General features: G+C 47.5%; 1 protein-coding gene across 2 annotated transcripts in view; it reads right to left on the bottom strand.

Annotated features, from left to right (window-relative positions):
- NPM3 (nucleophosmin/nucleoplasmin 3) overlaps window positions 1-25,764 on the bottom strand; it is a 328,347-nt gene that overhangs the window by 105,738 nt on the left and 196,845 nt on the right. For both annotated transcript variants that reach the window (XM_069611627.1, XM_069611628.1), the window contains exon 4: window positions 2,231-2,324. In XM_069611627.1, coding sequence (XP_069467728.1) covers window positions 2,231-2,324 — 94 coding nt within the window. The remainder of the gene's footprint in view (window positions 1-2,230; window positions 2,325-25,764) is intronic.

Below are 25,764 nucleotides of genomic sequence, written 5' to 3'. Positions count from 1 at the left end.
TCCACTAGACCTGCAGGTTGAGTAACTTAGTTTACCTTCTTGAACCAAGAGAAATGCGCTCGATCCATGGCAACAGATGACTAATAATTGAAATGTGCTTTCTGGAAAATGGTGCATTTCAATACAAACCCGCTGTTTGGCACATTGTTGCCACCCAGAGGCCAGCCATGTGCAATGAAACTTTTGACATTTAATGCAAACAAAGTAAATATTAAATCAAAGTTTCAAACCTCCCTTACAAATGGTACTCGCCCTTCATAAAACCTGCTTGACTACACGAGTGGGCAAAAAGACTTTGCGAGCCCTGGATAAGTCTGCAAAATGTAACAGGTTAGCTGCATGAATGGACACAAGTAGATATGATAAAAAAAGCTCTGAAAACATTTTGGTCAGCTCTCTCCCACATGAGTCAATATATTGCAATCATAATCATTCAGCAAAGGGAGCTCAAATATCCAGTTAGCTTTGTGTAGACATTATGCAAGAGGAAAGAAAGTGACTAAGCAAAGTGTATGGCATAGCATGCAGAATAATTGGCAAACTAGGTGGAATATTTTAGTTTGCGGGACATCTCACTTTCATGGCAGCTGGAATAAAGCAACAGGGTGATACGATATAATGTCAAGGTATGGGATCAGCACATGGATTGAGCACCAGTTACACAGATGAAAGCAACCAGCAAGTCACGGAACTAGGTTTGCCATCAAAAGCATTTGGCTGTGAGATCATGTACATTTTCAAAAGTGTTCACTTGGTAATACGATACAACAAAAAATACAATATGGTTGACACTATGAGCTTTAGATAAACTAACCTTAACTTTACCGTAAAGCATGGAGACAATGCAATGTATAACAGTAGCAAAACTGTAATTATGCAACAACTTAAATTTTTAGGAATGGAATTGCATTAATGTCTTAAAGAAAATAAAGTTAACACATACTGGTCTTTACCAGAGAGGATATAGTTAGCCGGTCAAGTGGCACAGCGAGTAGAGCGCTTGCTTTGGCATCTGTGCAGAGCCTGCTCACACAGGTTCGAATCCCGGCAGGGCCAAACTCAGCCTTTCATCCTTCCGAGGTCGATAAATGAGCACCACACACCGTGGGTAATAAGCAGCGCTCAGATACCCGAGGGTTCGTAGCGCTATATAAATGCTAAATTATGATTATTATTATAGTTAGCTTAATAAAAGTAACATTCTGATTACCTCTGGTTTGCAATTATTTGAAAAAGAAAACAAAATATCTTGCCTAGCACTACCACACAGGCCTTTGGCATTTAAGAGTGGAGCAAATGATTACCATTGCACTCGCTCTCCATTAGCCCCATTTGAACTTGCAGTGAAAAGAGAAGAGGGTGGTGAGAGCCCCAAGGGCAAGAGAGGAATGCAGAATGTGCCATGCTTTCATTCATCAGGGTAACTTAAATAGCTAGCTTTGATACACAAATGTACAGAATTGCATAGCAAATTGCTATGCGACACTGCTTATTTTATGCCTTGAAGGTGAAGCTGAGCCTCTCCAAGGCATAGTGAGCAAGGGGTCCATATCTGGATTACCATGGGTTAGTTAGGGTGAAACCCCACATTTTACAAATTAAGAAAAAATGCTTCCCAATAGAGGGGTTTCCACACTCCTTTTCAAACCTTGGGGTTTCAACCTAAGTAAGCAAGGGTAATCTAGACGTGGACCCCTTTCTCACTGTGCCTTAGAGAGGCTCAGCTTCACCTCACTGAATTGCCTAGCAGTTTGGCGCTGGACTGCCCTTGTGGGTGGGACAAAGACTGATAAACATGCATATTTCTCCTCTGTGAACGGTGCAGTGAGCTAAAGCGTGGTTTTAGATCTTCCTGAGTGGAAGAAATTCCATAGAACAGGGTATTTGACCCCATATGTTTAAAAATAGCGTACAAACCAGACTTTCAATCCAAAAAACGGCATCACTCCATGAAATCAAACATTTTTTTGCTAGTGATCTATTGTGGCTTTTTTGTATTTGGAGAAATGTTTTACATTAACAGATTTGCACCTAATCATCTTAAGTTTGCAAATCATATGCTTAAAAGTGCCTTCATTATACCTTTTGGTACACCCTATGACCACACAGCACTTCAGTCACAAAAATGAAGCCTGGGGTGCAATTCATTTTTTGATCTATGACAAGAAATAATGGTTCACTTGGAAAACATTTAACTTGACATCCAAACTCTGCAAAATGAATATCTTACCAATCAAATGATTCCCAGATACATGAACTGGACCAGAGCCAGATTTCAGTCGAAATGTAACTGGAGGGTACAGTTCAAAATTTCCCAGATCCACCTGGTAAAGAAAAATAAAAACAGATACATATTTTGATAACTAAGCATAATAGACCTCATGTTAGTATAACCATAGAAATGAGTATTGCTCATGTAAACCCAGGTTGTGAACAAGGCCGAGCATAAAAAAAAACAAAACATAAAAAGAAATAAAAGTTAAAATACTTACAAATTTCCCCCAAGGACAACGGTATTATCCACCATCCTAATTTTAACCATATGCCATTTAAAAGAACACTCATCTACATTCAGGAAAAATGGGTAAGGAATGTAAATTCTTAACTGGAGTACACACAATGTATTAATAGCAATTGTTTATAAGGCTTTTTAAATACAATGTCGTTTTGTCCCAAGACTATGGCCCTCATTACGAGGTCACCGGTAATACCGACAGCCTACCGGCAACTTCGGCTTACCGTTTCTGCTGCCCGATATTACGGGCAGTGGCGTTAAGTTCCATTCCTGTAGCGTCGCAGAGGACTCCACGGGAATGGGAACACTGAAGCACCAGCACAGTTGTACAGTGCCGGTCCTTCAGTGATTTATCTGCCGGTGGGGGCCTGAACTATGGGCAGGGCAGCCCCTGCTGGCAGAGTCCGAGTGGGTGGGCCCGTCCGGAAAAGGTGCTGGTAACGTTGTTACCGGCACCTTAATTCCAGACTGGCTCACGTGTAAAGAAGCCCATGGGAATCGAACTATGAATTCTAACGAAATATCTTCAAGTATTACTGTTTTAAACTGTTTTGATTCCGTTTTAAAAGCTGTGTAGAAAAAATGGTAGCGTTATGTATGCATTGTATGTATTTAATGTATGTATTGTGTGTGTGTTTGCTAAAGGTTAAATCGTTAACCATAATGCAAATAAAGTCAAATTAATAGCAATTTAGTGAAAAGGACAAAAACTAAAAACATTCAATAGCGATTGGTTTGTCAAACATTAATTTGTTGACACATGTGGACATTTCTTAATGGCTGAATTAACCCGGGTGAAGAACTAATCATCCACAGACAATCCAGATGCAGGTTTTGCAACTTGAAAACGGAGAATGAGAGGGGCGTGGCCAACATGCGAGCTCAGAAGACGCGAGTCCCATGAGCTCCTCTTGCCGCCGACAACATCCTGACAATATTATCCTGTCTGGTGGGACGTAGCAACCCGAACTTTCAAGTACAACTGGCTAACTGTGAGAAGCAGCTCCGTGTCAAGTTTCGGCTCGCAAATCCTGTGCCTTGTGGTTTTAAGGCGAAAAGTAGTTTCGGCGCATAGGACGCATGAGGCGCCTCCAAGATGGCCGCCTCGACTCGTCTCTTCTAACGGACAGAACCCCTTGGCGCCTGCGGTGGGGGAAGATACCTGCGCCGTGTCGCAGTGAAGCTGGACGAGCGACAACTGCTGCCTGTGCACGGCGGCTGATGCGCGGAGAGCGGAGCCGACTCCCCATGCCTGTCTGCTGGGGAGGAGGTGCGCAGCTGACACAGCTGGAGCCTCCCTGGAACCGGAGAGCGGGGACCTCCAGCGGCGTCCTGAGAGACCGGAGGAGCAGTGTGCCCGAGGAGTGGAGGTGAGGCCGGGGGTTGCAGCCTCATACTCGCCGGCTGGGAACCGGTGCTGCCTTTCGCAACGCGGGTGCCGCCCTGGTGGCCGAGGGGCCAGAGGTAGAGACCGGAGGAGAGAGAGAGGTCCTCCGGCCAAACTTCAACTGAAACAGCTGGTACTCTCTCCCTTCCCTGCACGGGAGGTCCTCGCGAGGAGGTGGGTCTCGGCTGGGTGTCAGCACTGCTGCTGGAACACAGCGACGAACCCACCCGCTGACACTTGCGGAACCCACAAGCTTTGTGTATCTGCCCCCCCAAAATCGGCGCCACTGACTGAGTAATCCTCTGTAACTCACCGTGGGAACAGAAGGCGCGGAGGAGCACATGCTGTGGGCTGCTGGCCCACGATCTGTATCCGGGATGGCAGCCGAGGCCTGGTGACGATCCCGTGGCATGCCCTACCCTCCTCCCTGCGCTTCCACGTGGAGATCGGTTTGCGGTGGGGGACCGGCAACTGCATTGGAAGCAACCCAGAGGCACGACAAGTAAGTGGGCCCTCCTCCCCCCTTTAGGCCCTCTCGACCTCCCTGAAGAATCAACCATTGGGGGACAATACCCAAAGAAAGGGGGTGATTTCTCCCTACGCAGGAGGAGGTGTGGGAAACGAAGGGGCGGTTGCGCTGGGGCTGTTCATGCGGTACTAATCCCTCTACCACAACGCCAAACGCACATCGAGATGGGAAAAGACAGGCAAAAGAAAGCATAAACCCAAAGCAGCATGGACCAATTTGCGGTCGCTGCCACCCCGTCTCAGATGGGAGTGGTTGCACAACCGACCTCCCCGCCAGATGAAGTACCCCTCTCCTTACGAGATGTCATGGTTGCCATCGCTAGTTCCCGCTCTGCCATGGAAATTAAGATGGATAGCATCGCAGCGGATGTCTCCTTCCTGCGGCACGATTTATAGAAGCTAACATCCAGAACCGGTGAAGCCGAGCACCGTATCTCAGAAGCGGAGGACAACATCAGTGCGATAAACAGACAGCTGTCCCAAGCCCTGTCCCGCTTGAAAACCTTGGAGACTAAAGTGGATGAAGGAGAGGGAAGGTCTCGTCGCAACAACGTCCGCATTCTGGGCCTGCTGGAGGGGGAGGAGGGGCAGTGCCTGGAGTTGTTCCTCAAACAGTGGCTGACTGACATTTTTGAACCTCACTCTTTTTCAAAAATTTTCTCTGTAGAGAGGGCCCACAGAATGCCATCGGGCAAGCCGACCCCTGGTGCTCCACCTCGGACAATAATAGCTAGATTACTGAACTATCGCGATAGAGACGCACTCCTGCAAATGTCGCGCTCACATGGGTCAGTCACACACAATGGGTCGCGAATAGCCTTCTTCCCAGATTACACCCAGGAGGTGCAACGCGCAAGACAATCCTTTGAGCCACTTAAGAGGCAATTAGCCTTCTCTTCCCAGCCCAACTCAAGATTTATCACAAGGGATCGACAGTTCATTTTACAGACCCACAGGAAGCCTGGAGATGGGCCGAGGCTCATATTGAAGGAGATTGGTCCACAAGAACAGGAACACAGAGGAAGACCCAGGCCTAGACCACAGCGGGCCTAACCAAGGAGAAATCCGGAACGAAACGAACAAGAGGCTCCAGAACCTGCTGCGGAACCGGTTGTGCACTGAATAAAGTAACATCCTGCAATGAAGAAACGGAATGCCCTACTATACTAAATGAACGCACTGTTGCTACAACACTGGCTGTAGCATGAGAAACACCCCACCATGCAAAACGCTAACATTCAGCGCAAGAAAGAGGGACCCCCCCCCCCCCGAGAAGGACCCTCTCTTGAAACTTATTTAGAAGCTAGTAGTTTGGGTTTGAGTTACTATGGGGCGACAGATGCTTCAGTTGGGGGTGAAGTATAGGGAGGGGGGAGTTGGGTATGTGTTTTTATGTTTAAAGGATGGACAAACTCAGTGGAACATCAAAATACTCGAGACACAGAATGTGGAGCGAAATGGGCCGTTGTTCTCTGCCGTGGTATGCATGCACACAATGGTCAGTGTCCATGGATCACCGTTGCCACTTTATCCTCGAACGCTTAAATGAGCTCACAAGTCACTAAAACTCGGACTTTAAAACTCCTCACCTGGAACGTAAATGGTCTAGGAAGCAGTCTGAAAAGACGATTAGTGCGGCAACTTCTTAACAGACACAGCCCAGACATAGCTTTCTTAACTGAAACCCACCTAGCCGGCACAACCAATGCACTATTTAAACGATCCAACTACCGCACAGCAATACAGGCAGGATGCACGATGGGAGCCAGAGGAGTAATAATCCTGATACATAAAAGAATTCCTTTCACACTCACGAGCACGACTCAAGACACTGGTGGCAGGTACACGTATGTCACGGGCACGCTATGGAACAAAACGATCTCCCTACTGGCGATCTATGCCCCACCCGCACTGCAAGCCACGCTGATAGAAGACATAACCACTGCTTACGATGGACACGGCAGACATCCTGATCCTGGGGGGAGATTTCAACAACGTAATGGATAATGTTCAAGACCGCACACACCTGCGCAGTAGAGACCCGAACCGCCGAACTAACCTAGCTAGCTTTGTCGAAGCCTTTGGAATTAGAGACGTGTGGCGGGATCTCCACCCGTAAGGCAGGGAATACGCCTACCACTCTGGGGTGCATGCGTCTTTGTCACGCCTGGACTATTTTTTTATACCAGCATCAATAATACATACAGGGACACAGGCAGAATACCTCCCAAGAGGCATCTCGGATCATTCCCCCCTGCTCATGTCCATTGCGACATACAAACCACTCCCATCTCCAGTATGGAGATTGAACAATTACCATTTGGGATCCCCGGAACTGGTAGAACGACTACAGAACGCTAACACAACATACTTCGAATTAAACGTAGGTACTGTGGACTCCCCCATCACCCTGTGGGAAGCTTACAAAACTGTGATTCGTGGGGAGATTATCTCCTGGACCTCGGCACAAAAGAAAGCACACTTGAAATCGATAAGGGAAGCAGAATCAAACGTCAAATTAGCGGAGGAAACACACCTAACCCAGGGCAACCCCGACACGAATAGAGCCCTGATCCTAGCTCAGAAAAAACTGCAAAATATTGCGCTGGACAATGCTAAAGAGGCACATGGAGCGATGAGAGCCAGAATTTACGAAACAGGAGACAAAGCTGGAAAGATGCTAGCGTGGCTTGAGCGGAGGGACAAGGGCCACAATCAAGTGAGAGCGATCAGAACACAAAACGCTGAAACAAGGTCTACAGATGCAGACATCGCGGAGGAATTTGCTAAATATGAGAAATTATACAGCGCACCTGAGCTCCCCACTGAAATTTCTGTGTTGGAAAAGATCGTCCTCCCCTCTCTCACTGCAGAACAAACAGCCATGCTGGAAATGGAAATCACAGAAGACGAGATAGTGGCAGCTATGATGCACCTACAAACTGGAAAGACACCTGGTCCAAACGGCTTCCCCATTGAAACTTGGAAGAAGATAGGCGGAACTGAAGTGGCCCCACATTTACTTAAGCTGTATCTACATGCTCGAGACGAAGGCAGTTTACCAGCAGACTTAAGGAAGGCGACAATAATTGTTTTGCCCAAAGCAGACAAACCTCCGGACGATTGCGGCTCCTATCGGCCAATGGCTCTGATTAATAGCGAAACGAAGATACTGGCGAAACTACTGGCCACACAACTACAACAGGTCATAACATCCCTAATACACCCAGATCAATGTGGTTTTATGCCCGGTAGATCCATGAGGATGAACATACGCAGACTTCACCTGGCCATTGAGCGCGCCCAGACCCTGGATGCCCCTGTGGGTGTACTCGCAGTGGACTTTGAGAAAGCCTTCGACTCGGTCCACTGGGAGGCGCTCTGGGCGATTATGCGTAAAATGGGGATTGGCGAACGTTTCCTAACATGGGTCCAACTGCTGTATGAGGCACCGACGGCTGAAGTGAGGGTGAATGGTTGGACGTCGCGATCCTTCACACTGGGGAAAGGGACGCGACAAGGCTGTCCACTATCGGCCCTCGTTTTCGCACTGGCCATAGAACCACTGGCCCAATGGCTGCGAGATACGCGAACTTGGGATGGCATCCCTGGAGGATCAGAATGGGAAGACAGAGTCTCACTATATGCGGATGACCTGCTGATATACTTCCAACATCCTAAAACAGCATGCCCAGTAGTAACACAGCTACTGCAGGAATACGGCACATTCAGTGGCCTGAGGGTGAACCGATCCAAATCTACATTGTTTGCATTGAATCGCCTAGGAAATGAGACCCCTGAGCCCTGCCCATACAAAGTCGCGCATGAACAGTTTCGATATCTGGGTGTCCAGATCACAAGAAATCTCGACGACTACACACTGAACAACCTATCACGGAAAGGTTCACGAGGGATGTGCAACATTGGAAGTCCCTACCCTTGACACTTTTAGGGCGCGCTGCACTGTTCAAGATGCTAACACTTCCACAGTACTTGTATGTACTACAGGCTGCTCCACTGCACATACCGACCAGGACGTTCCAGGAGATAGATTGTGTGCTTAGGCAACTACTGTGGGGAGGCGGACACCCAAGAATAGCCCTTCAAACATTACAAAGGTCAATTTGGAAAGGAGGCATCGGTCTACCAAGATTGCAGACATACTATTGGGCCAGCCAGATGGCGATAATAAACGACGCTCTACACGCCAACCCAACGCTACCACATGTGAGAACGTCCCGCACCATGGAACTGTACGCAGGAACACGTAGAGCAGCCCCTAGCGACATGACCTCACATATACCACGCATCTGGGCAGAATCACATACTTTTATAGGCTGGGGGGACAAAATCACTCCACTACAGCCATTATGGAATAATAGGAACCTTTCTGAACTACCGAAATGGCCGGCGTGGAAGAGACAAGGTATAGAAAAAGTACAGGACATTATAGAGGAGGGAGTCATAACACCTTTTGATGAACTAGTCTTGACCTTCGGCCTTCATGAAACAGAGAGATACCACTATACACAGCTTCGGCATGCTCTGCAGCAGTACCTCCCCGCCCTCTCTGACATGGCAGACTCTACCCCACTGGAGAGGAACATAGTGGTAGACCATATCCCAACCAAAGTCACTGCTGTCATGTATAGTGTCATCATCTCCTTTGCAACACCAGAACTGGAGCGTCTGAAGTCGAGATGGGAGACTGACGTAGGAGAAATTATGTCTGAAGACTGGGTCCAGATCCTAATGTACCCCAGGGAGGTCACCATATCAGCTAGACTACGCCTAGTACAACTGAAGATACTACACAGGATCTATTATCAGAGAGTAGCCCTGTACCAGTGGGGCAAAATAGCTGAACCCAACTGTCTGCGATGCCGGGAGGAGGGTGGAACCTTCTTCCATATACTGTGGGAATGCCCCGTGATCTGCCAATACTGGCAGCAATGCTGCGATGTACTGTCGAGGGTGCTGCACCAGACGATTCCCAGAGATCCCAAACTCTTGATACTGTGAGTGGACAGGGAGATAGATTTGTCAAAATATGAGAAACTCTGCCTCATGACTACAACAGCAATATGCAAAAGGAACATAGCACGCCTATGGGGAGCAGCGGAACCCCCGCAAGTGAAGCAGTGGATAAATGATGTAGAAATCTGCATCGCAATAGAAAGGAGGGTTTACAGAGCAAGGGGCTGCCCTGAAAAAGCAGACAAGTTAAGATACAGCGCTGGGAAGATACAATGTGAACTACTGAACCTTTAATATCATGATATCATGAACCAGGAGTTGTGGACACTGCGGCGGGAAACCTGTTACTGTCCCAACCCCATTACGCTGTATATCGAAGTTTACATGAAAGCATGTAGTATGTGTTCCATATGAATGTTTTTTCCATCCAATGTTACTTTTACCTCTATTATTGTTATTATTGTCATTGTCTAAATGCTGGCCACGGGAAGTCCAGCGGTTGTATGTTATAAAACCAATAAAATGTGTTATTAAAAAAAAGAAAATGGAGAATGAGACAGGAAAGGCTTCACCAACTTTATCCGATATTAGTCGTATCATCCTGGGTGACCAGAGGCCTTAAACTTAAAATAGTTAAGATTGCAATGTGGAAAAATATTCAGTTAGTTACTGGGGACTAATGTGGACACAACGATGCATGTTGTGCCAAGTGTTGTACTAAAACATTCACTGGAAAGTTTGAGAGATCTTAAGAGGAAAGGTACTGGGTCCAAGTAAGTTGCAAGTACAGCAGGACAGAGGATTCCTAGAATTCCCCAGTTCACCCACTGGCAGCGATGGTCAAGCAATTAAGGCCAAGCTCTTAGCTGGGGAGAATGTGAGCAGGATACCTGGAATAAAGGACTGTACACAAACTGGTATAGTTTATACATTTAAAATAGGAAGGTAAGGCCTGCAACAGTAAAAGAGAAACTGGCAAGGACAGCCAGGGGTTCGCCGTTGCAATCTCTGCTGCAAGCACAGAAAGCCCTGCTGCAACACTCGGCTGAGTGGCACCCGCCGGGCTCCGAAAGGTGGAGGCGGCACTTCGCTCAACATAGCGCAAGAGGACCTCCGAGGGAAGCGAAGGCCAAGCAGCAGAAGGAGTCGGGATACGCCATGAGGGGCCCGACTAGGTGGTGTGTTAAGAGCAGCGAGATACTGAAAGAGAGGCCGGTAAGACCTCCTCCATTCCCCCCCTGCAGCCTGGCCCCCCACAACTAAGCCCCCCGGTGACATCACACACAAGGCCCAGGCCCCTGTAGAATTAGATCCCCCTCCACTGGCCTCCAAACCCTGGGTCAGTGCTGCCCGGTGCACAGTCCCCCATTCCCTTCAGGGGACAACTCTGCCCATACACTCACCCAACCACGGACAGATATGAGAGGGCCCCCCCCCATCCATAGATGGGACCCCAAAGGAATGAAACATCGTAGGAACAGGGTCGGAGCAGAAAAGCTTCTTGAGCCAACCTCGACCAGTTCTAGGGCACAAGGTATGGCCGCAGCAGCACAGGGACCAGAGCCCTCTTTGAGCCAATAAAGGACGGCAAGATAAAACAGACTACTTTGGAGTCAGCGCAAAGGCAGAGGAAACGGCATGCAGGCAGGCAACGAAAGGTGCAGGGCCGACAGGGGTGCAACAAAAGAGAAGCATACAGGCCATGGGGCAGGCGACCCGGATCCCATCCCAGCACCGGCCCTCTGCAAATCCCCAGCCACCAGCTAATATTCCACCCCCCCCCCCCAAAGAAATCACCAACCAAAGTCTCCAGCTCATAGCAGGCGAACACTCTCCTGTGTGGCAGGAAGGCCAGAGGGGAGACCACGTGCATTGCCGGCAGGAGCCCACAATGCTAACCCCCACACAACCGCACCCAAACCCAAGGCAAACAGTGCAGCTCAGGAATCCACATCAAGGTCGTAATCCCCCACGGAGGAAGACAAAGGAAGCATGTCAAAAAACAGGGGGAAGAATTCCAGAACCCCACGAAAGGGGGCAAAAAAGAACTTGAGGGGACGATCCAGAAAATGTGGAGGAAGGATGGAGGAGCACAAACCCGACCCCAAACAGGAGTCTGACAGGGACACAGATGAGACCCCCCCGGCCCCAAGAGGAAGCCCAAGAGGAGAGGGTGGTCATGCAAAAGATCCTCGAGCAATGCTTCCAAAATATTGGGGACAGGATAGCGAACACCATCCAGTCCCAATCAGACCAAATGAAAGATGACCTGGCTGGAGCACTAAAGGAAGTAATGGGGGATCTACACAAGCTCGAAGCAAGAGTTGACACCAACGAAAAAGCCCTGCAGGAGCTGGCATACGACTCCCACAAAGCGGAAGAATTAATGGAACGCCTAGCCATGACCACATATAACCTGTAGACCCAAACAGAGGACCCTGGAAAACAGATCAAGGAGGGCGAATATAAGAGTCAAAGTGATAGGATATGATATGGCATTTATAACGCGCCTATACACAAGTGTTTCAAGTACTACCCGAAGCGGTTGGAGATGCAGAGCTGCTCCAGACAATAAGCCAAATCTTTGCAGACCTAGTGGACGCATCGGACCTGGCAGAAATCAAGGTTGACCGCATACATAGAGTGGGGCCAAGGAGAAATGAACCGGCTCGAGACCAAGGGACATTCTAGTAGCAATGCACAAATATACCCAAAAAGAAAAAGTCCTGGCCGCCGCAAGAAGAACAAGGGACCTCAATTTCAACAGCTCAGCAATGCAACTATTCCAATACTTCTCTCAGGTCACGCTCACCAAGAGGAGACTGATGCGGCCAATAGTGCAGGAGCTAATGAAAAGAGGCGTTAAATATAGATGGACATTTCTCTTCGGCCTCTTGTTTGAGGCAGACGGCAGGCAAAGAAGAAGAATCACTTCAACTGAGGAAGGAGCGGACATCCTGGGAACAGACCTCGATCCAAACAGCAAGGAACCTCAGGGTCCGTCGAAGTCATGGGAATGGTCCACATAAGAATCGAGGAAAAAGAGGCCCGAGTGGCCCAGGCCCATCAACAAAAGAGAACCAGCAGGACCACAAATGCCCTGAAAGGAGTCCATCAGCATAAATGCAGCTCTGTTGGAAAAACCTAAAACGTATAAGCTCCCAGGGAGAGGACACACTAAACAGATCCACAGCGGGGGAGGAAGGGTATTCAACCCCCAAGAAGGAGATTCGGGAGGGGCTAGAGGCCGGTTGAACCAAACCAGCAGGGTGGGAGGGGTGGGGGTGTGAAGAGGGCAACAAGGGAAGGGAAGGGGTGCCCCAGATGAGATGGGAGGGTAGGAGGGGGCAACAGGGCAGGGGGGGGAACCAGGTCCATTCCCAGGTGCAAATAAACCAAATCTAGCTGCTAGAGAACCTCCAAACAATGGGTAAGGAAACTATGTTAAAAGTTTTAGCACTGTGGGATGTTTTAACCCACTAGTCTATGCCCTGCAACATCACTGTGTGCTGCTTACATCAGAAACAACAGAGTGGTCGCCAAAAAGATCTTTGCGCTAAAAATCTCTGAAAGTGCGCAGGAAAACCTGAAAAATAGGCCACCAATCCATTTTGCCTATGTCAGTGGTAACACAGGAGACCACTACCAAAACCTCTCATTTGGCTGCCCACAGAGGAAAATGAAACTACTTGAAAAAGCAGTGCTGCATTGCAAAGGAAAACCCAGAACTGCTTTAAAAATCTGTTTTTCCTTGGTTGTGGAAAGTGCAAAAATCATGGTTCCCAAACATCGCAAAAGAGCCAACATCCTTGTTGGGTGTTAAACATCACTTGAATTCACCTAGTCACAATGTCAGCAGAAACATATGTTAAAAATGGGCGCAGTACTGCCGCTCTCCTGTGTCAGAACCTGCTATTAACTTAACCTGTCAGTTTAAACTTGTACATTAAAATCAAAGTATGGAAAAGAAGAGACTTCCCATCAAAAGCAATATAAGGTGACAATTCAATCTCTACGTCGTTTTAAAAAGTCTGGAATTAAGAGTTTTGTGGCTATATTTGCAAAAAATGTAAATTGTATTTTAGAGAAAGACCATTTTAAACATTGTTTTAAAAGTAAGTTAATGCCAGCCACACTGAGCTTCAAAGACATTCAACAGTTTCTCCCCAAACAAAGGAATCTTCCCCCCTGCCCTCTGCAGAAGAACCTGCAGGGAGGTGTGAAAGGAAATGGGAGGAGACTTTGGCCTGTTGCTTTGACAAGAAACAAGACTCCCTTGAATGAAAGGAAATGCAAATTCGGGTGTAACAGAAAACAACTGCTGGCAGGAAGAAGCCTGGGACTGCTCTGGCCCAGACAAAACCTTGGGGGCGGAGACAGACAGTTTTGTTTATTCAGAGAGCACAGAAAATATCTTTTTTTTTTAAAAAGTCTCAAAGAAAATTGAACAAAATTGGTAAAAATCTGTAAATATAGTGTTGTTAAAATGAAATTTCTGCTCACGTTTTAAAACTACTCTGGAATCTGTGCAACATTCAGAGACTGAACCACGAAAATGTTGACTTTGTAGCAGTTGTGATAATGCTAAAAATATGAAACTTCACAGGAGTATGCCCAGATGTTATGTGCATGTATCTGGAAAAATTTGTACAGATCTGACAATGGGTGACTAACCAAAAGCGTGAAAAACTGTAATTTGTGAATGGAAACTCTTAAAAGATGGGACTTTGATGGATACGTGCCTTATTTACTTTGGGATGTAACTATGTATTATTAGCAAGTTGGTGATATTGGAAATATGTTTTATATGAAAAACAGATTTTCTGTGTAGGACTTGAGAACTCTGAAAGCAGAAGGCTCAATCCAAAGCTGAACCCTTCTCAGCTGGCCTTTAAAATCTTGCAACCTGATTTTAACCCCAAACTTCCAAGGGGCACAACCAATTCAACAGCCGGGCTGTGCTGTTTTTCTGCTTCTTGCCAAGATCTCTTGCTAGAACCCAGAGATCCAAACCAGTAGAGCAGAGCTGTAACCCAGAACCAACCCGTCAGATCCAGTCCAAGAAGCCGTGCAGAGACCAGAGTGCCTTGCTGAGTGCAGAACCAAGCGCCTGACTCCTGTCCGGTGGCTAGCAGATTCCAGTCCAAACCTCTGACCAGATATTTGACGGGCCTATTCCAAAACCATAGTTGTGAGTATCCATAGCATAGAATTGTCCATAGCCAATCTCCTACCCTTAAGTAATCCAATCCAACCTATTCCAACATATATAGAACTGCATTGTAGAATCTCTTTTGTCTATCCTGAATCCTTCTCTCATCCATATAATCCTGTGATAATTGTAGTGATAAATCATCTTTGCGCTAATATATTTGCTGAAGAAAGGCAAGTGTCGCAGCGGGTAAAGATCAGACAGAGGCGCCTCTGGACTGGTGGCTGTACCGTTGGTATCTCACATCTTCATAGCCTCTTAGTGTTAAGAAATCCTTGTTTGTCCTCTTCCAAAGCGCATCTTTCATTTGAAATCTTGACTCTTTCTGAGAAAAATCGACCTTAACTAAAACCTCTGCAACTTTTGAACCGTACATGCTAGAAACGAAATTCAAATTGAAGCTAACTTCCTCAGCTTTCAAACGAATCCAAAACCGCATTCGAACTCCTTATAGTTTTGCCGCAATCGCGCCTAACGCGCAAGGAAAAAGTTGCCACGAATCTGCATTTGTCTCAATTTCACCACCTATGAAACAGCTATTTCTTGCATTCAACTTCTGAATTCAGTTTCCTATCTGCTAGTTATTTAGTCATCCTTGCTAGTGTTTACCTGAAGCTATGCAAAGCAGCTCCCACTAGTTCTGAATCCTATTTAGCGAATTAAAGTCATTTTTCAGTGTTTTTTCCATTTATTACAAAACCACATTCAAAGCAACTGACCTGTTTTAAAATCATTCCTGTTTCTCTCTGCTTGCTGGGGGGAACTGGGATTGAAACTGCATTTGTAGAGTGTTTATTCCTGAAACCTGTTTTCACTCCTTCCATCGCTATATTGCATATTAGGGGGGTTGAGGAGTATCGGGGGAAAGAGTGATTACATTACATTTGATTGAATTCATATCAAGTTTTATTTCTGTGCTGCATTAATCTCATATCATTGCATTTCATTGAACCCACACTAAGTTTTATTCTATGCTACATTATTCTTTTCATCCATACTCCTATTGATTAAAGAGATAGCTGTCACGCTCACCTGATTCCCACGGAGGCGCAGGTCTGGCTTCGAGTGCTGATGCTTCTTCTATGGTGAAGCGCAGGACTCTGAAGATGGACTCACTGGCTCGCAAGAATACTCCCCTGTGCGTGAAAAGGGAGTATTACCTACTGACGGAATAAAGCTCAAGCCTCCCACTCCCTTCCAACCCTCCACAAAACCCTTCCTCGATTCCCCGTGAAGTCTCACCTTAGGGTCTGGAAGGATGAGTTCTCCATCCTGCTTCTGATGCAGGGGCGCGTTGAAACCCAGTTACTTCACTGGATTGAGGTTTGATGGGAGTTCACATAAGCTTGACTATTCAGGTAAGGCGCTGTAAGAGTTCTGTAGCAAGTTCAAAAGTTCAAGCTTAATAATAATGTTCATTGTCTTTTTGCAGCAAGCGCTAACGCTCATGTCTTTTTCCCCTTAGGGGCCGGGGTTCGGAATGCCGGAGATATGGCGCCGACCCGAAGTGAAACGTGCAGTTCCAGTAAATAACAGGTAAGTTCTGGATGAGCGTTCGGGTAATGTCTTTGCATTCGCTCATTCAATGTCTTTGTCTTTTTTCCTCATAGTGGCCGGGGTCCGGAATGCCAGGAAGCGGCAGGACCCGAAATGAAATGGGAATGACCCAACAGGTAAGTCTTAGAAGGAAACTGAGCTTTTCCTATTCCCTTCCTTCTCTCACCTTGTGTTCTTGTCTTTTTCTCTCTAGGCTCTGGGAAGTGGCTGCGGATCCGGATGGTCGCTGCTGAAGATGGAGGTGCTCAGGATAGGTGAGTGAAATGCAGCGCTGCAGCGATCGAAGCGAAATGCTTTTAAAATGATGTCTTCCCTTTCAGGATCGTCGGTGTGAAGTCTCTGTGATGCAGCTTTAGCAGGTAAGGTCTTCTTTCTTTCCAATTCTCTCTTAGCAGGTGACCCAGGATGCTGACAGGCGTGGCTGAAGTCCAGATGCAGGAGCTGACACGGTGAGCGTCCAGCTGCGAGGAGCAGAACAACGCGAAGCGTGAGTTGCTGATCGGGCGTGGTTTAAATAGCTTTGGAAGAAGTTCCAGGTATGTATCCTTCCACCGATCAGGTATGTAGCCTTCCCCGACCACACCCAGGGGAAAGTAGTTCCACAGGTAAAGTAGTTCCATTCAGGCCTCAAGAGGGCCTGGATGTAGCAACATGGTCTGCATCAGGTAAGTGCACATTAAAACACTTGAACACATGTCTAGCTTTATGAGCCTGGCGCCTAAAGCGCCAGGACAGGGGTCCAACATGAGCCTGGCGCCTAAGGCGCCAGGACTGTGTCCAAAGGGCCCCAGCTTAGGCCCGCTGGCACTTCCCTGGGGGTAATGATGCCTGCCTCTGGGGTTGCTGAGTCGGACCTGGCTCCTTGGAGGTAGGCATCATGACAGTACCCCCCCTCAAGGTTGTTCCCTCCGGGGGTTTTGGCTTGTTCGTAAATCTCCGGTGGAACCTTTGTATTAATCGAGGTGCGTGAACATGGTTACTAGGCTCCCACAATCTCTCCTGAGGTCCATATCCCTTCCAGTCAACAAGATAGAAGAGTTTGGACTTTACCACCTTGGAGTCTAAAATGTCTTTAACTTCGAATTCTAATTCCCCTTCAATTTGAACTGGGTCTGGAGGCTTGGACAGTCGGGTCCCTGGTTGTACTGGCTTCAAAAGTGATGCATGAAAAACTGGATGAATACGCATGTTAGACGGTAAACCCAGTTTAAAGGCCACGGGATTGATTATAGCCTTGATGGGATAAGGTCCTATGAATCTGGGATTGAAGGTTCGCGGGCCCTTGAGGGGTAAATGTTTCGTTGCTAGCCATACCTGATCTCCTACTTGGTAAGGAGGAGTTTTACTTCGGTGCAAATCAGCGTTTTCTTTATACTTTTTCTTGGCTTGCTGTAAATGAGTTGCAGCTTCTTTGAAGGCTCCGGTTATTGTGGAATGCAGATGATTTACTGCGGGCATTTCCAGGGTCAGAGGTGGATCTAGATCAGAGGTCCGAGGATGATGACCATACAAAGTATAAAAAGGAGTTTGTCCGGTTCCAGAATGCACTGAATTGTTGTATGCATATTCTGCGATCCAAAGGATGTCTTTCCAATTTAACTCGGATTGGTGTAACATGCACCGAAGATATTGCTCGAGAGTCTGATTGGTTTTCTCGGTTTGTCCGTCGGTCTGGGGGTGGTGGCTGGTGGATAGCCGCACATCTATTTGTGCTAGTTGGCAACACTTCTTCCAAAAATGGGAGACAAATTGACTTCCATGATCCAAGACTAATACGGAAGGGAAACCATGTATGCGAACTATATTCTCCAGAAATTCCTTGGCCAAGGTGGAAGCTGAAGGCAAACCTTTTAAAGGGATAAAGTGGGCCATTTTGGAGAATAGATCCACAATTACAAGGATAGTGTTGTAACCAGCACAAGGAGGCAGGTCAGTTATAAAGTCCATTGACAAGGTGTGCCATGGTGCCGGTGGAATATCCAAGGGTTGAAGTAGGCCGGCTGGTCTTTTCTTTTGACCCTTGTTTTGGGCGCAAATTCCGCAAGACAATACAAAAGACTTTATGTCTTTTCTCCAAGAAGGCCACCAGAAGTGGCGTTTGATTTTTTCCTCCGTTTTAGCGATACCAGGGTGTCCTTCCATTAATGATTCATGATGATGGGCAATAACAAGTTCTTGCAATTCTCTACTAGGCAGAAACAACCGCTCCTGGAAGTAGGGTAAGTCATCCTTAACGGTGTAATGAGGACCCTTTTGACTCCATTCCAGTAAGGCTGAAGAGTCTAGAAGTTGTTTTACTTGCGTTTGGATGTCCTCAATAGTTTGCAATGAAGTTAGGCCTAAGATTATTTGTTCAGGTATGATTGGCACAGGTTCTAAACTCGAATTGGGTTCTTCCATGCCAATCCGGGATAAGGCGTCCGCTTTACCATTCTTGCAGCCAGGGCGATAGGTAATTACAAAATCAAATTCCGCAAAGAATAGAGCCCATCGGAGTTGTCGTGAAGATTGAGCCTTGGCCGTCTTTAAATACTGTAGATTTCTGTGGTCCGTAATTACGGTGATGGTGTGTCTTGCCCCGAGAAGGTAGTGACGCCAAGCCTTGAAAGCAGATTTAATAGCCAGTAACTCCTTGTCGGTAATTGCGTAGTTGATTTCAGGAGGAGAAAATTTCCTGGACCAAAAGGCCACAGGGTGTATTTGGTTAGTTTCTGTGTCTCTTTGCGACAGGACAGCTCCCATGGCCGAACTGGATGCGTCGGTTTCCACAATGTAAGGGAGATCTGGGTGCGGGTGCTTCAATATAGGTGCAGAGGTGAATTTGGTTTTCAGGTCCTGAAAGGCTTGTTCGGCCTCAAGAGTCCATTCAAAGCATTTGTTCTTCTTTAGGAGAGCTGTGATGGGTTGGACTGTTCGGGAAAATTCCGGGATGAATCTTCGATAGAAATTGGCGAAGCCGAGCATGCTCTGAACTCCCTTCACCGAGCTAGGAGATGGCCATTTGAGGATGGCGTCCACCTTTCGCAAGCCCATTCGGACTCCTTGAGGTGTCAGGATGAATCCGAGAAACTCCACTTCTGTGGTATGAAAAACGCATTTTTCGAGCTTTGCAAATAGTCTGTGCTGGCGCAATTTCTCAAGAACTGCCCTAACATGTTTTCTGTGATCGGATTCTGAAGAGGAGTACACCAGGATGTCGTCAATATAAACAATGACACAGACGTCGATAAGTTCCCGAAGAACATCATTCATAAAGTACTGAAAGGCGGCAGGTGCATTGCACAAACCGAAGGGCATCACCTGATATTCGAAGAGCCCAAATTTGGTGCGGAATGCAGTCTTCCATTCGTCGCCTTCTTTTATACGCACCAGGTGATAAGCTCCTCGGAGATCTAACTTGATGTACACACAAGCGTCTTTCACCTGGTCGATAAGCTCAGGGATCAGGGGCAGAGGATAACGATTCTTAATCGTTATTTGATTTAGGGCGCAATAGTCTATACATGTTCTAAGGTCGCCCTCTTTTTTCGGCACGAAGAACAGAGCTGAGGAGACAGGAGACTTGGACGGGCGAATAAAACCATTGCCTGGGTACTGATCTAAATACTGACGCAAATGTAGGTTCTCAGGTTCCGTAAGAGCATAAATCCTACTACAAGGTAGTTGAGCATTGGGTACCAGATCGATTTGGCAATCATAAGACCGATGGGGAGGTAACGTGTTAGCCTGTTCCTTCTGAAAAACGTCTTGGAATTCTTGGTATTCTGACGGTAGCTGTACAGGGGTGGAAGTTGCTGAGGCTAGACCCATAACTGGATTTCTTGGGTAACAAGTTGGTTCACAATCAGGAAAACTTATCTTCTTTGCTCGCCAGTCAATTCTGGGATTATGTGTTTCTAACCAAGGAATTCCAAGAATTACTTGAAATTGTGGGGCCTTGATCACATCAAACACGATTGCTTCCCGATGTCCATCCTGACCCACCAGTGTCATTTCAACAGTGGAATGCGTTACAGGCCCTGAGGCTATTTCGGTTCCATCAACTGTAGTAATGACATCTTGGGTTACTTTCGGGCGGAGAGGGAGCTTAATCCTGGAAGCCAATTCACGGTCTACGTAATTTCCAATAGCTCCACTGTCGATGTATGCTTTTATAGCATGCAACAGCTGAGGCTGTTTTGGGTCCACGAGCACCATTGGCATGACAAAATGCGAGGTCAAAGAGTTTGTTTTCAAGCTCGGCAAGCGGACCCCTACGCTTGTCTGGCTAGGTCGTTTCCCGAATCAGGTGTCAATAAATCGTTATCAGTGGCTCCAACCACCTTCTTAGGTGGTTTAACCGGACAATTTCGAAGAAAGTGACCGGAAGTCCCGCAATACAGGCAAAGTTGCATTTGCCGCCTTCTCTCTCGTTCCTTCTGTGTTAATGGTCCTTTAACACCGCCGATTTGCATAGGTTCGGCTACGTCGGTACTCTTGGAGTTAGCGTGGGTTTTGATCGGTACTCGGGTTTCGTACTTGAACCGATCTGCTTTTCTATTTTGAAGTCTGTGATCAAGTTGAACCAACAAGTCTATGTAGTCTGCGCAGACCTGGGGTGGATCTACTATCTGAGCTAGAACATCCTTAAGCTCTCCGCGCAGGCCTCGATGAAACAATGTGATCCTTTTGTTTTCTGGCCATCCAGTTTCCACAACCAGTCTATTAAAGGTGGCAAAGTAGGGCAGAAGATCCTGATTACCTTGTCGTAAGGATAGCAGTTCGTTATCAAGGGCCTGTCCTTGAGAGTGTCGAGCAAACAATCTTTCCATGCTGGCCTGGAAACCCTGAAAATTCCGGAGAATGGGATCATCCTGATTTACCAATGGCATAGACCAATCGGCAGCACTGCCACTGAGGTAAGATAGTATAAAGGCTACCTTGGTCTGGTCGTTAGGGAAGGCCCCGGGTCTGCATAGAAAGTGTAAACGACATTGGTTCATAAAGACGGCATATTTCTTGGGATCCCCGCAAAACGTTCAGGCGGGGCCACGTGTCCAGGTAAATTGATTTGTACCGGGTTATTCAAACCCATTGATGTGGAAGTATCTCCGGAATTAGGTAAAGGAGTGTGCCCTGCCTGGGCCTGCAATCACCTTTTGGCCAGGTCATCTGTTCTTTCCTTGGATAGGATCAGTTCTCTTTTGAGAGCGTTAGTCTCCTGGCGAGCTGAGTGCACTTCTGCCCGTAATTCCCCCAAAAGCTGGGCCAGCTGATCTGTCTCGGAAGTCTCCATAGCGCCCGGGTGGGAAATTGTGGGTAGGCTTCGCGTTCTGCCACGCTCACCTGATTCCCACGGAGGCGCAGGTCTGGCTTCGAGTGCTGATGCTTCTTCTATGGTGAAGCGCAGGACTCTGAAGATGGACTCACTGGCTCGCAGGAATATTCCCCTGTGCGTGAAAAGGGAGTATTACTTACTGACGGAATAAAGCTCAAGCCCGAGGCCTTCACCTCTTCCAATCCCACTCCCTTCCAACCCTCCACGATACCCTTCCTCAATTCCCCGTGAAGTCTCACCTTAGGGTCTGGAAGGATGAGTTCTCCATCCTGCTTCTGATACAGGGGCGCGTTGAAACCCAGTTACTTCACTGGATTGAGGTTTGATGGGAGTTCACATAAGCTTAACTATTCAGGTAAGGCGCTGTAAGAGTTCTGTAGCAAGTTCAAGCTTAATAATAATGTTCATTGTCTTTTTGCAGCAAGCACTAACGCTTATGTCTTTTTCCCCTTAGGGGCCGGGGTTCGGAATGCCGGAGATATGGCGCCGACCCGAAGTGAACCGTGCAGTTCCAGTAAATAACAGGTAAGTTCTGGATGAGCATTCGGGTAATGTCTTTGCATTCGCTCATTCAATGTCTGTCTTTTTTCCCCATAGGGGCCGGGGTCCGGAACGCCAGGAAGCGGCAGGACCCGAAATGAAATGGGAATGACCCAACAGGTAAGTCTTAGAAGGAAACTGAGCTTTTCCTATTCCCTTCCTTCTCTCACCTTGTGTTCTTGTCTTTTTCTCTCTAGGCTCTGGGAAGTGGCTGCGGATCCGGATGATCGCTGCTGAAGATGGAGGTGCCCAGGAAAGGTGAGTGAAATGCAGCGCAGCAGCTATCGAAGCGAAATGCTTTTAAAATGAGGTCTTCCCTTTCTGGTTCGTCGGTGTGAAGTCTCCGTGATGCAGCTTTAGCAGGTAAGGTCTTCTTTCTTTCCAATTCTCTCTTAGCAGGTGACCCAGGATGCTGACAGGCGTGGCTGAAGTCCAGATGCAGGAGCCGACATGGTGAGCGTCCAGCTGCGAGGAGCAGAACAACGCGAAGCGTGAGTTGCTGATCGGGCGTGGTTTAAATAGCTTTGGAAGAAGTTCCAGGTATGTATCCTTCCACCGATCAGGTATGTATCCTTCCCCGACCACACCCAGGGGAAAGTAGTTCCACAGGTAAAGTAGTTCCATTCAGGCCTCAAGAGGGCCTGGATGTAGCAGCATGGTCTGCATCAGGTAAGTGCACCTTAAAACACTTGAACACATGTCTAGCTTTATGAGCCTGGCGCCTAAGGCGCCAGGACAGGGGTCCAACATGAGCCTGGCGCCTAAGGCGCCAGGACTGTGTCCAGAGGGCCCCAGCTTGGGCCCGCTGGCACTTCCCTGGGGGAAATGATGCCCGCCTCTGGGGTTGCTGGGTCGGACCTGGCTCCTTGGAGGTAGGCATCATGACAATTGCTCACTGTGATATTACCCAACGCTGATCAATGTATACATATTAATAGTGTGATATCCAGATATTGTTCATAATTCATAAAAAGTGTGATATATATATTGTTCAAATCCATCAAATAAATCTGTTAACTTTGCAAAACAACCTTCTTGGTTCAGTGAGACCGGGGGGATTCAAAGAGAGGGGCCTGATATAAGGGTACATCGTTCAGAAATAACAGAACTTTAGACATAAAAATATATAATTAAGGGTTCCGGCTTGGCATCTCACGCTAGGCATTGACTTAGTTGGAGTGCTGGGTTGAAACCACTTACAGATTGGGGGCTAGTCCAGGATTTGATGGATATGATATACCACTTGTGACAGCTTAATACAGTGTGCTAACTGACAGGGTACATAAATCCTGTTGGGCTACCACGCTGTGTTACACTTTAAAAGCACCCCTCAAAAGGGAACACTCTAAGGAAACAGTCTGTTTTGCAAAAAATAAAATAAAACTTCTGTAAGTCAGGAAGGAAATCAATATTTCCAGAATGGCGACATTGGTAGAGATCAATATGGCTAGAGAACATCTATTGCATAAGTTATTTGTGAGAGGTGAATGAACAGCAGGATCAGAAAGTGTGGTTGCAGGCAATCACACAACAGATCAGTGCAACAGAGCGAGATATATGGCAAGATCAGGGTCCCTTACATATGGCCCTGAGTGAACTATATATGGCCCCTAAGGCAAAGGAAGAACAAAACAAGATTGCCAAAATAGCAGCATATCTATACTTCTATATTGGAGCCATACAGGATAAATGTGCTGAAGGCCAAGATCTGGCAAGTAACCAACTGCAGGCATTAGGAAAGGCCAAAACTGATCTGGACTCTGCTGAGCAGAGGTTACAGAGGAGCCAAGAGTCCGAAAATGAAAGTAGGCAGTATATAATCAAAATAAAAGAGGACATGGGTATCCTGCAGCAGGAAAAGGCAGAACAGGATACCAGAATTATGGCCTTGCAGAAGGAGTACCAAGAAAGTTTGGACTCTCTACTGCAGAGCCAGAAAAAGCTGGAGCAACAGATACATTTCAACAGGGCATTCACAGAGCAGGTAGCCTCCCTGCAAAGCCAACTAGACCGAGAGAAAGAGGAGAGCAATACATTGATTTTGAAAGACCTGGATACCCAGGCAGAATTTGATGAAGAGCGCCAGAAAGCTGGTGCGCTTCAAAGACAGAGGGACGACTTGGCGGCAAAGAGGCAGGCTCTTGCTCAGGAAAGGGACACCTTAGGCCAGGAAGTCTGCTATTTAAAAGAGAAACTGGAGGAAAATCACCTGGCCCTCCAGCGAGTGGGTGACCTCCAAAATGACCATCAAAAATTGGTAGAGCACACCAAGAGGGTGGAAGAGGCTCTAGCAAGGAGGGACCAGGCCGGTATGGACAGGACTCGGGAGGTAGTCCTCCTGCAGCAAAGACTGGCCCAGTACTCAAAAACAACCCAGGAAGCAGAGAGAGAAAATGAGGCTCTCTGAGAACAATGACAGGCTCCACAGGCAGGTAGCCATGCAAGAGAGACCGACAGAAACTAGTAAGGCCTTGACGGAGGAACAGAAAGCTCAGGTTCTGGCATGGCAACAGGGAGCAGGGGCTGATAGAGATGAGGTTCGCTGGGAAAGGGAAACACCTGAGCATAACCTCAGGAACCCTAGTACCCGAGGCCTTCACCTCTTCCAATCCCTGGACTCTGCCACCCCCATGTCCACTGGCGCACATGAGCCAAGGGACACGGGATGGCAGATTTCAATCCAATCAGAAATATGGGGCTCATAGACCAGTACCTCCCAGGAATGGATGGGCGGGCATCTGGGTATGGGTACCCAAGTACTGTGAAATTTAGTGGGCAACTCCATGAGAGTAGGCCCACTAAGGGCATCCTGAAAACCTCTGCCCAGCTAGGACAGTGGGGGAGGGTACCCATCAAATCCTGGGAGCAAGGAGGAATCGGAAGACTCCTCTGAGCACCCCAGGACACAGGAGAATAGGTCCCCACATTCTGCCAGCCATTCCCAGGCTAGCAGAATCCGGGAGAACCTAGAGGACCAGACGGGCACCTCTGCCAGCAGTGCCTCTGAGTCAGAGGAGGTGTGGACCAGGGTTACCCGAACCAAGAAGGCCAATAAGGCAAAAAGGGCCTTGCTTAAGGACCCCTTAAAGCAAATCAAAGCGATAAGGAGCGTCATCAAGCCTTGTATTCAGTTTGGTGCACTTCGGGCTCTTTCAGCAGATGATGGAAACTTTCCATTTGAAGGACAGCATTAGCTGTATTTAATATGTGAAATGGACCTTCTCACCAGAATACTCCAGCTTCTTTGCGGGGCTGGAGGACCAAAATCATTCTAGATGGTCCACCTATAGGGCGGCCATCTTGAAGCATTTTTCTGTACATAGAAATCCTCAGGAGGCTCACAAGGCAGCCTACAACTTGCAATGTGGGGAGGATCAGGCCCCACAAGAATTTGTGCATGAATTAAAGTGTGCCTTTGCGCAGACCACCAGAAGGGGGCGCACGGACAGCAAAGAATGTGTCAATACTTTGTTCCACGCTCTACCAAAGTACATCATGACCCAGCTAGTGAGAGATTTTCATGAGAAAAGATCACTAGACTGGGTCATCGAACAGGCCACCCGAATTTATGAGGTACAAAAGCCCGTAGAAAACAAGAATAATCCTAAAAGCCCCAAACCAACCAACACCCCTGCTGCTGCTAAGGTGGCAGAGGTGAAGGTTGCTACCATTTTAGATTTGGAGATGGGGGGGCCTAAAAACCCACCTGCACAAAATCAGAGCAATCCCAA

Source organism: Ambystoma mexicanum, chromosome 8, assembly GCF_040938575.1.
Source record: "Ambystoma mexicanum isolate Mex_15411 chromosome 8, UKY_AmexF1_1, whole genome shotgun sequence".
Classification (NCBI taxonomy): domain Eukaryota; kingdom Metazoa; phylum Chordata; class Amphibia; order Caudata; family Ambystomatidae; genus Ambystoma; species Ambystoma mexicanum.
Note: the sequence above shows the minus strand (reverse complement) of the source record. Positions and strands in the feature narration are given on the sequence as shown.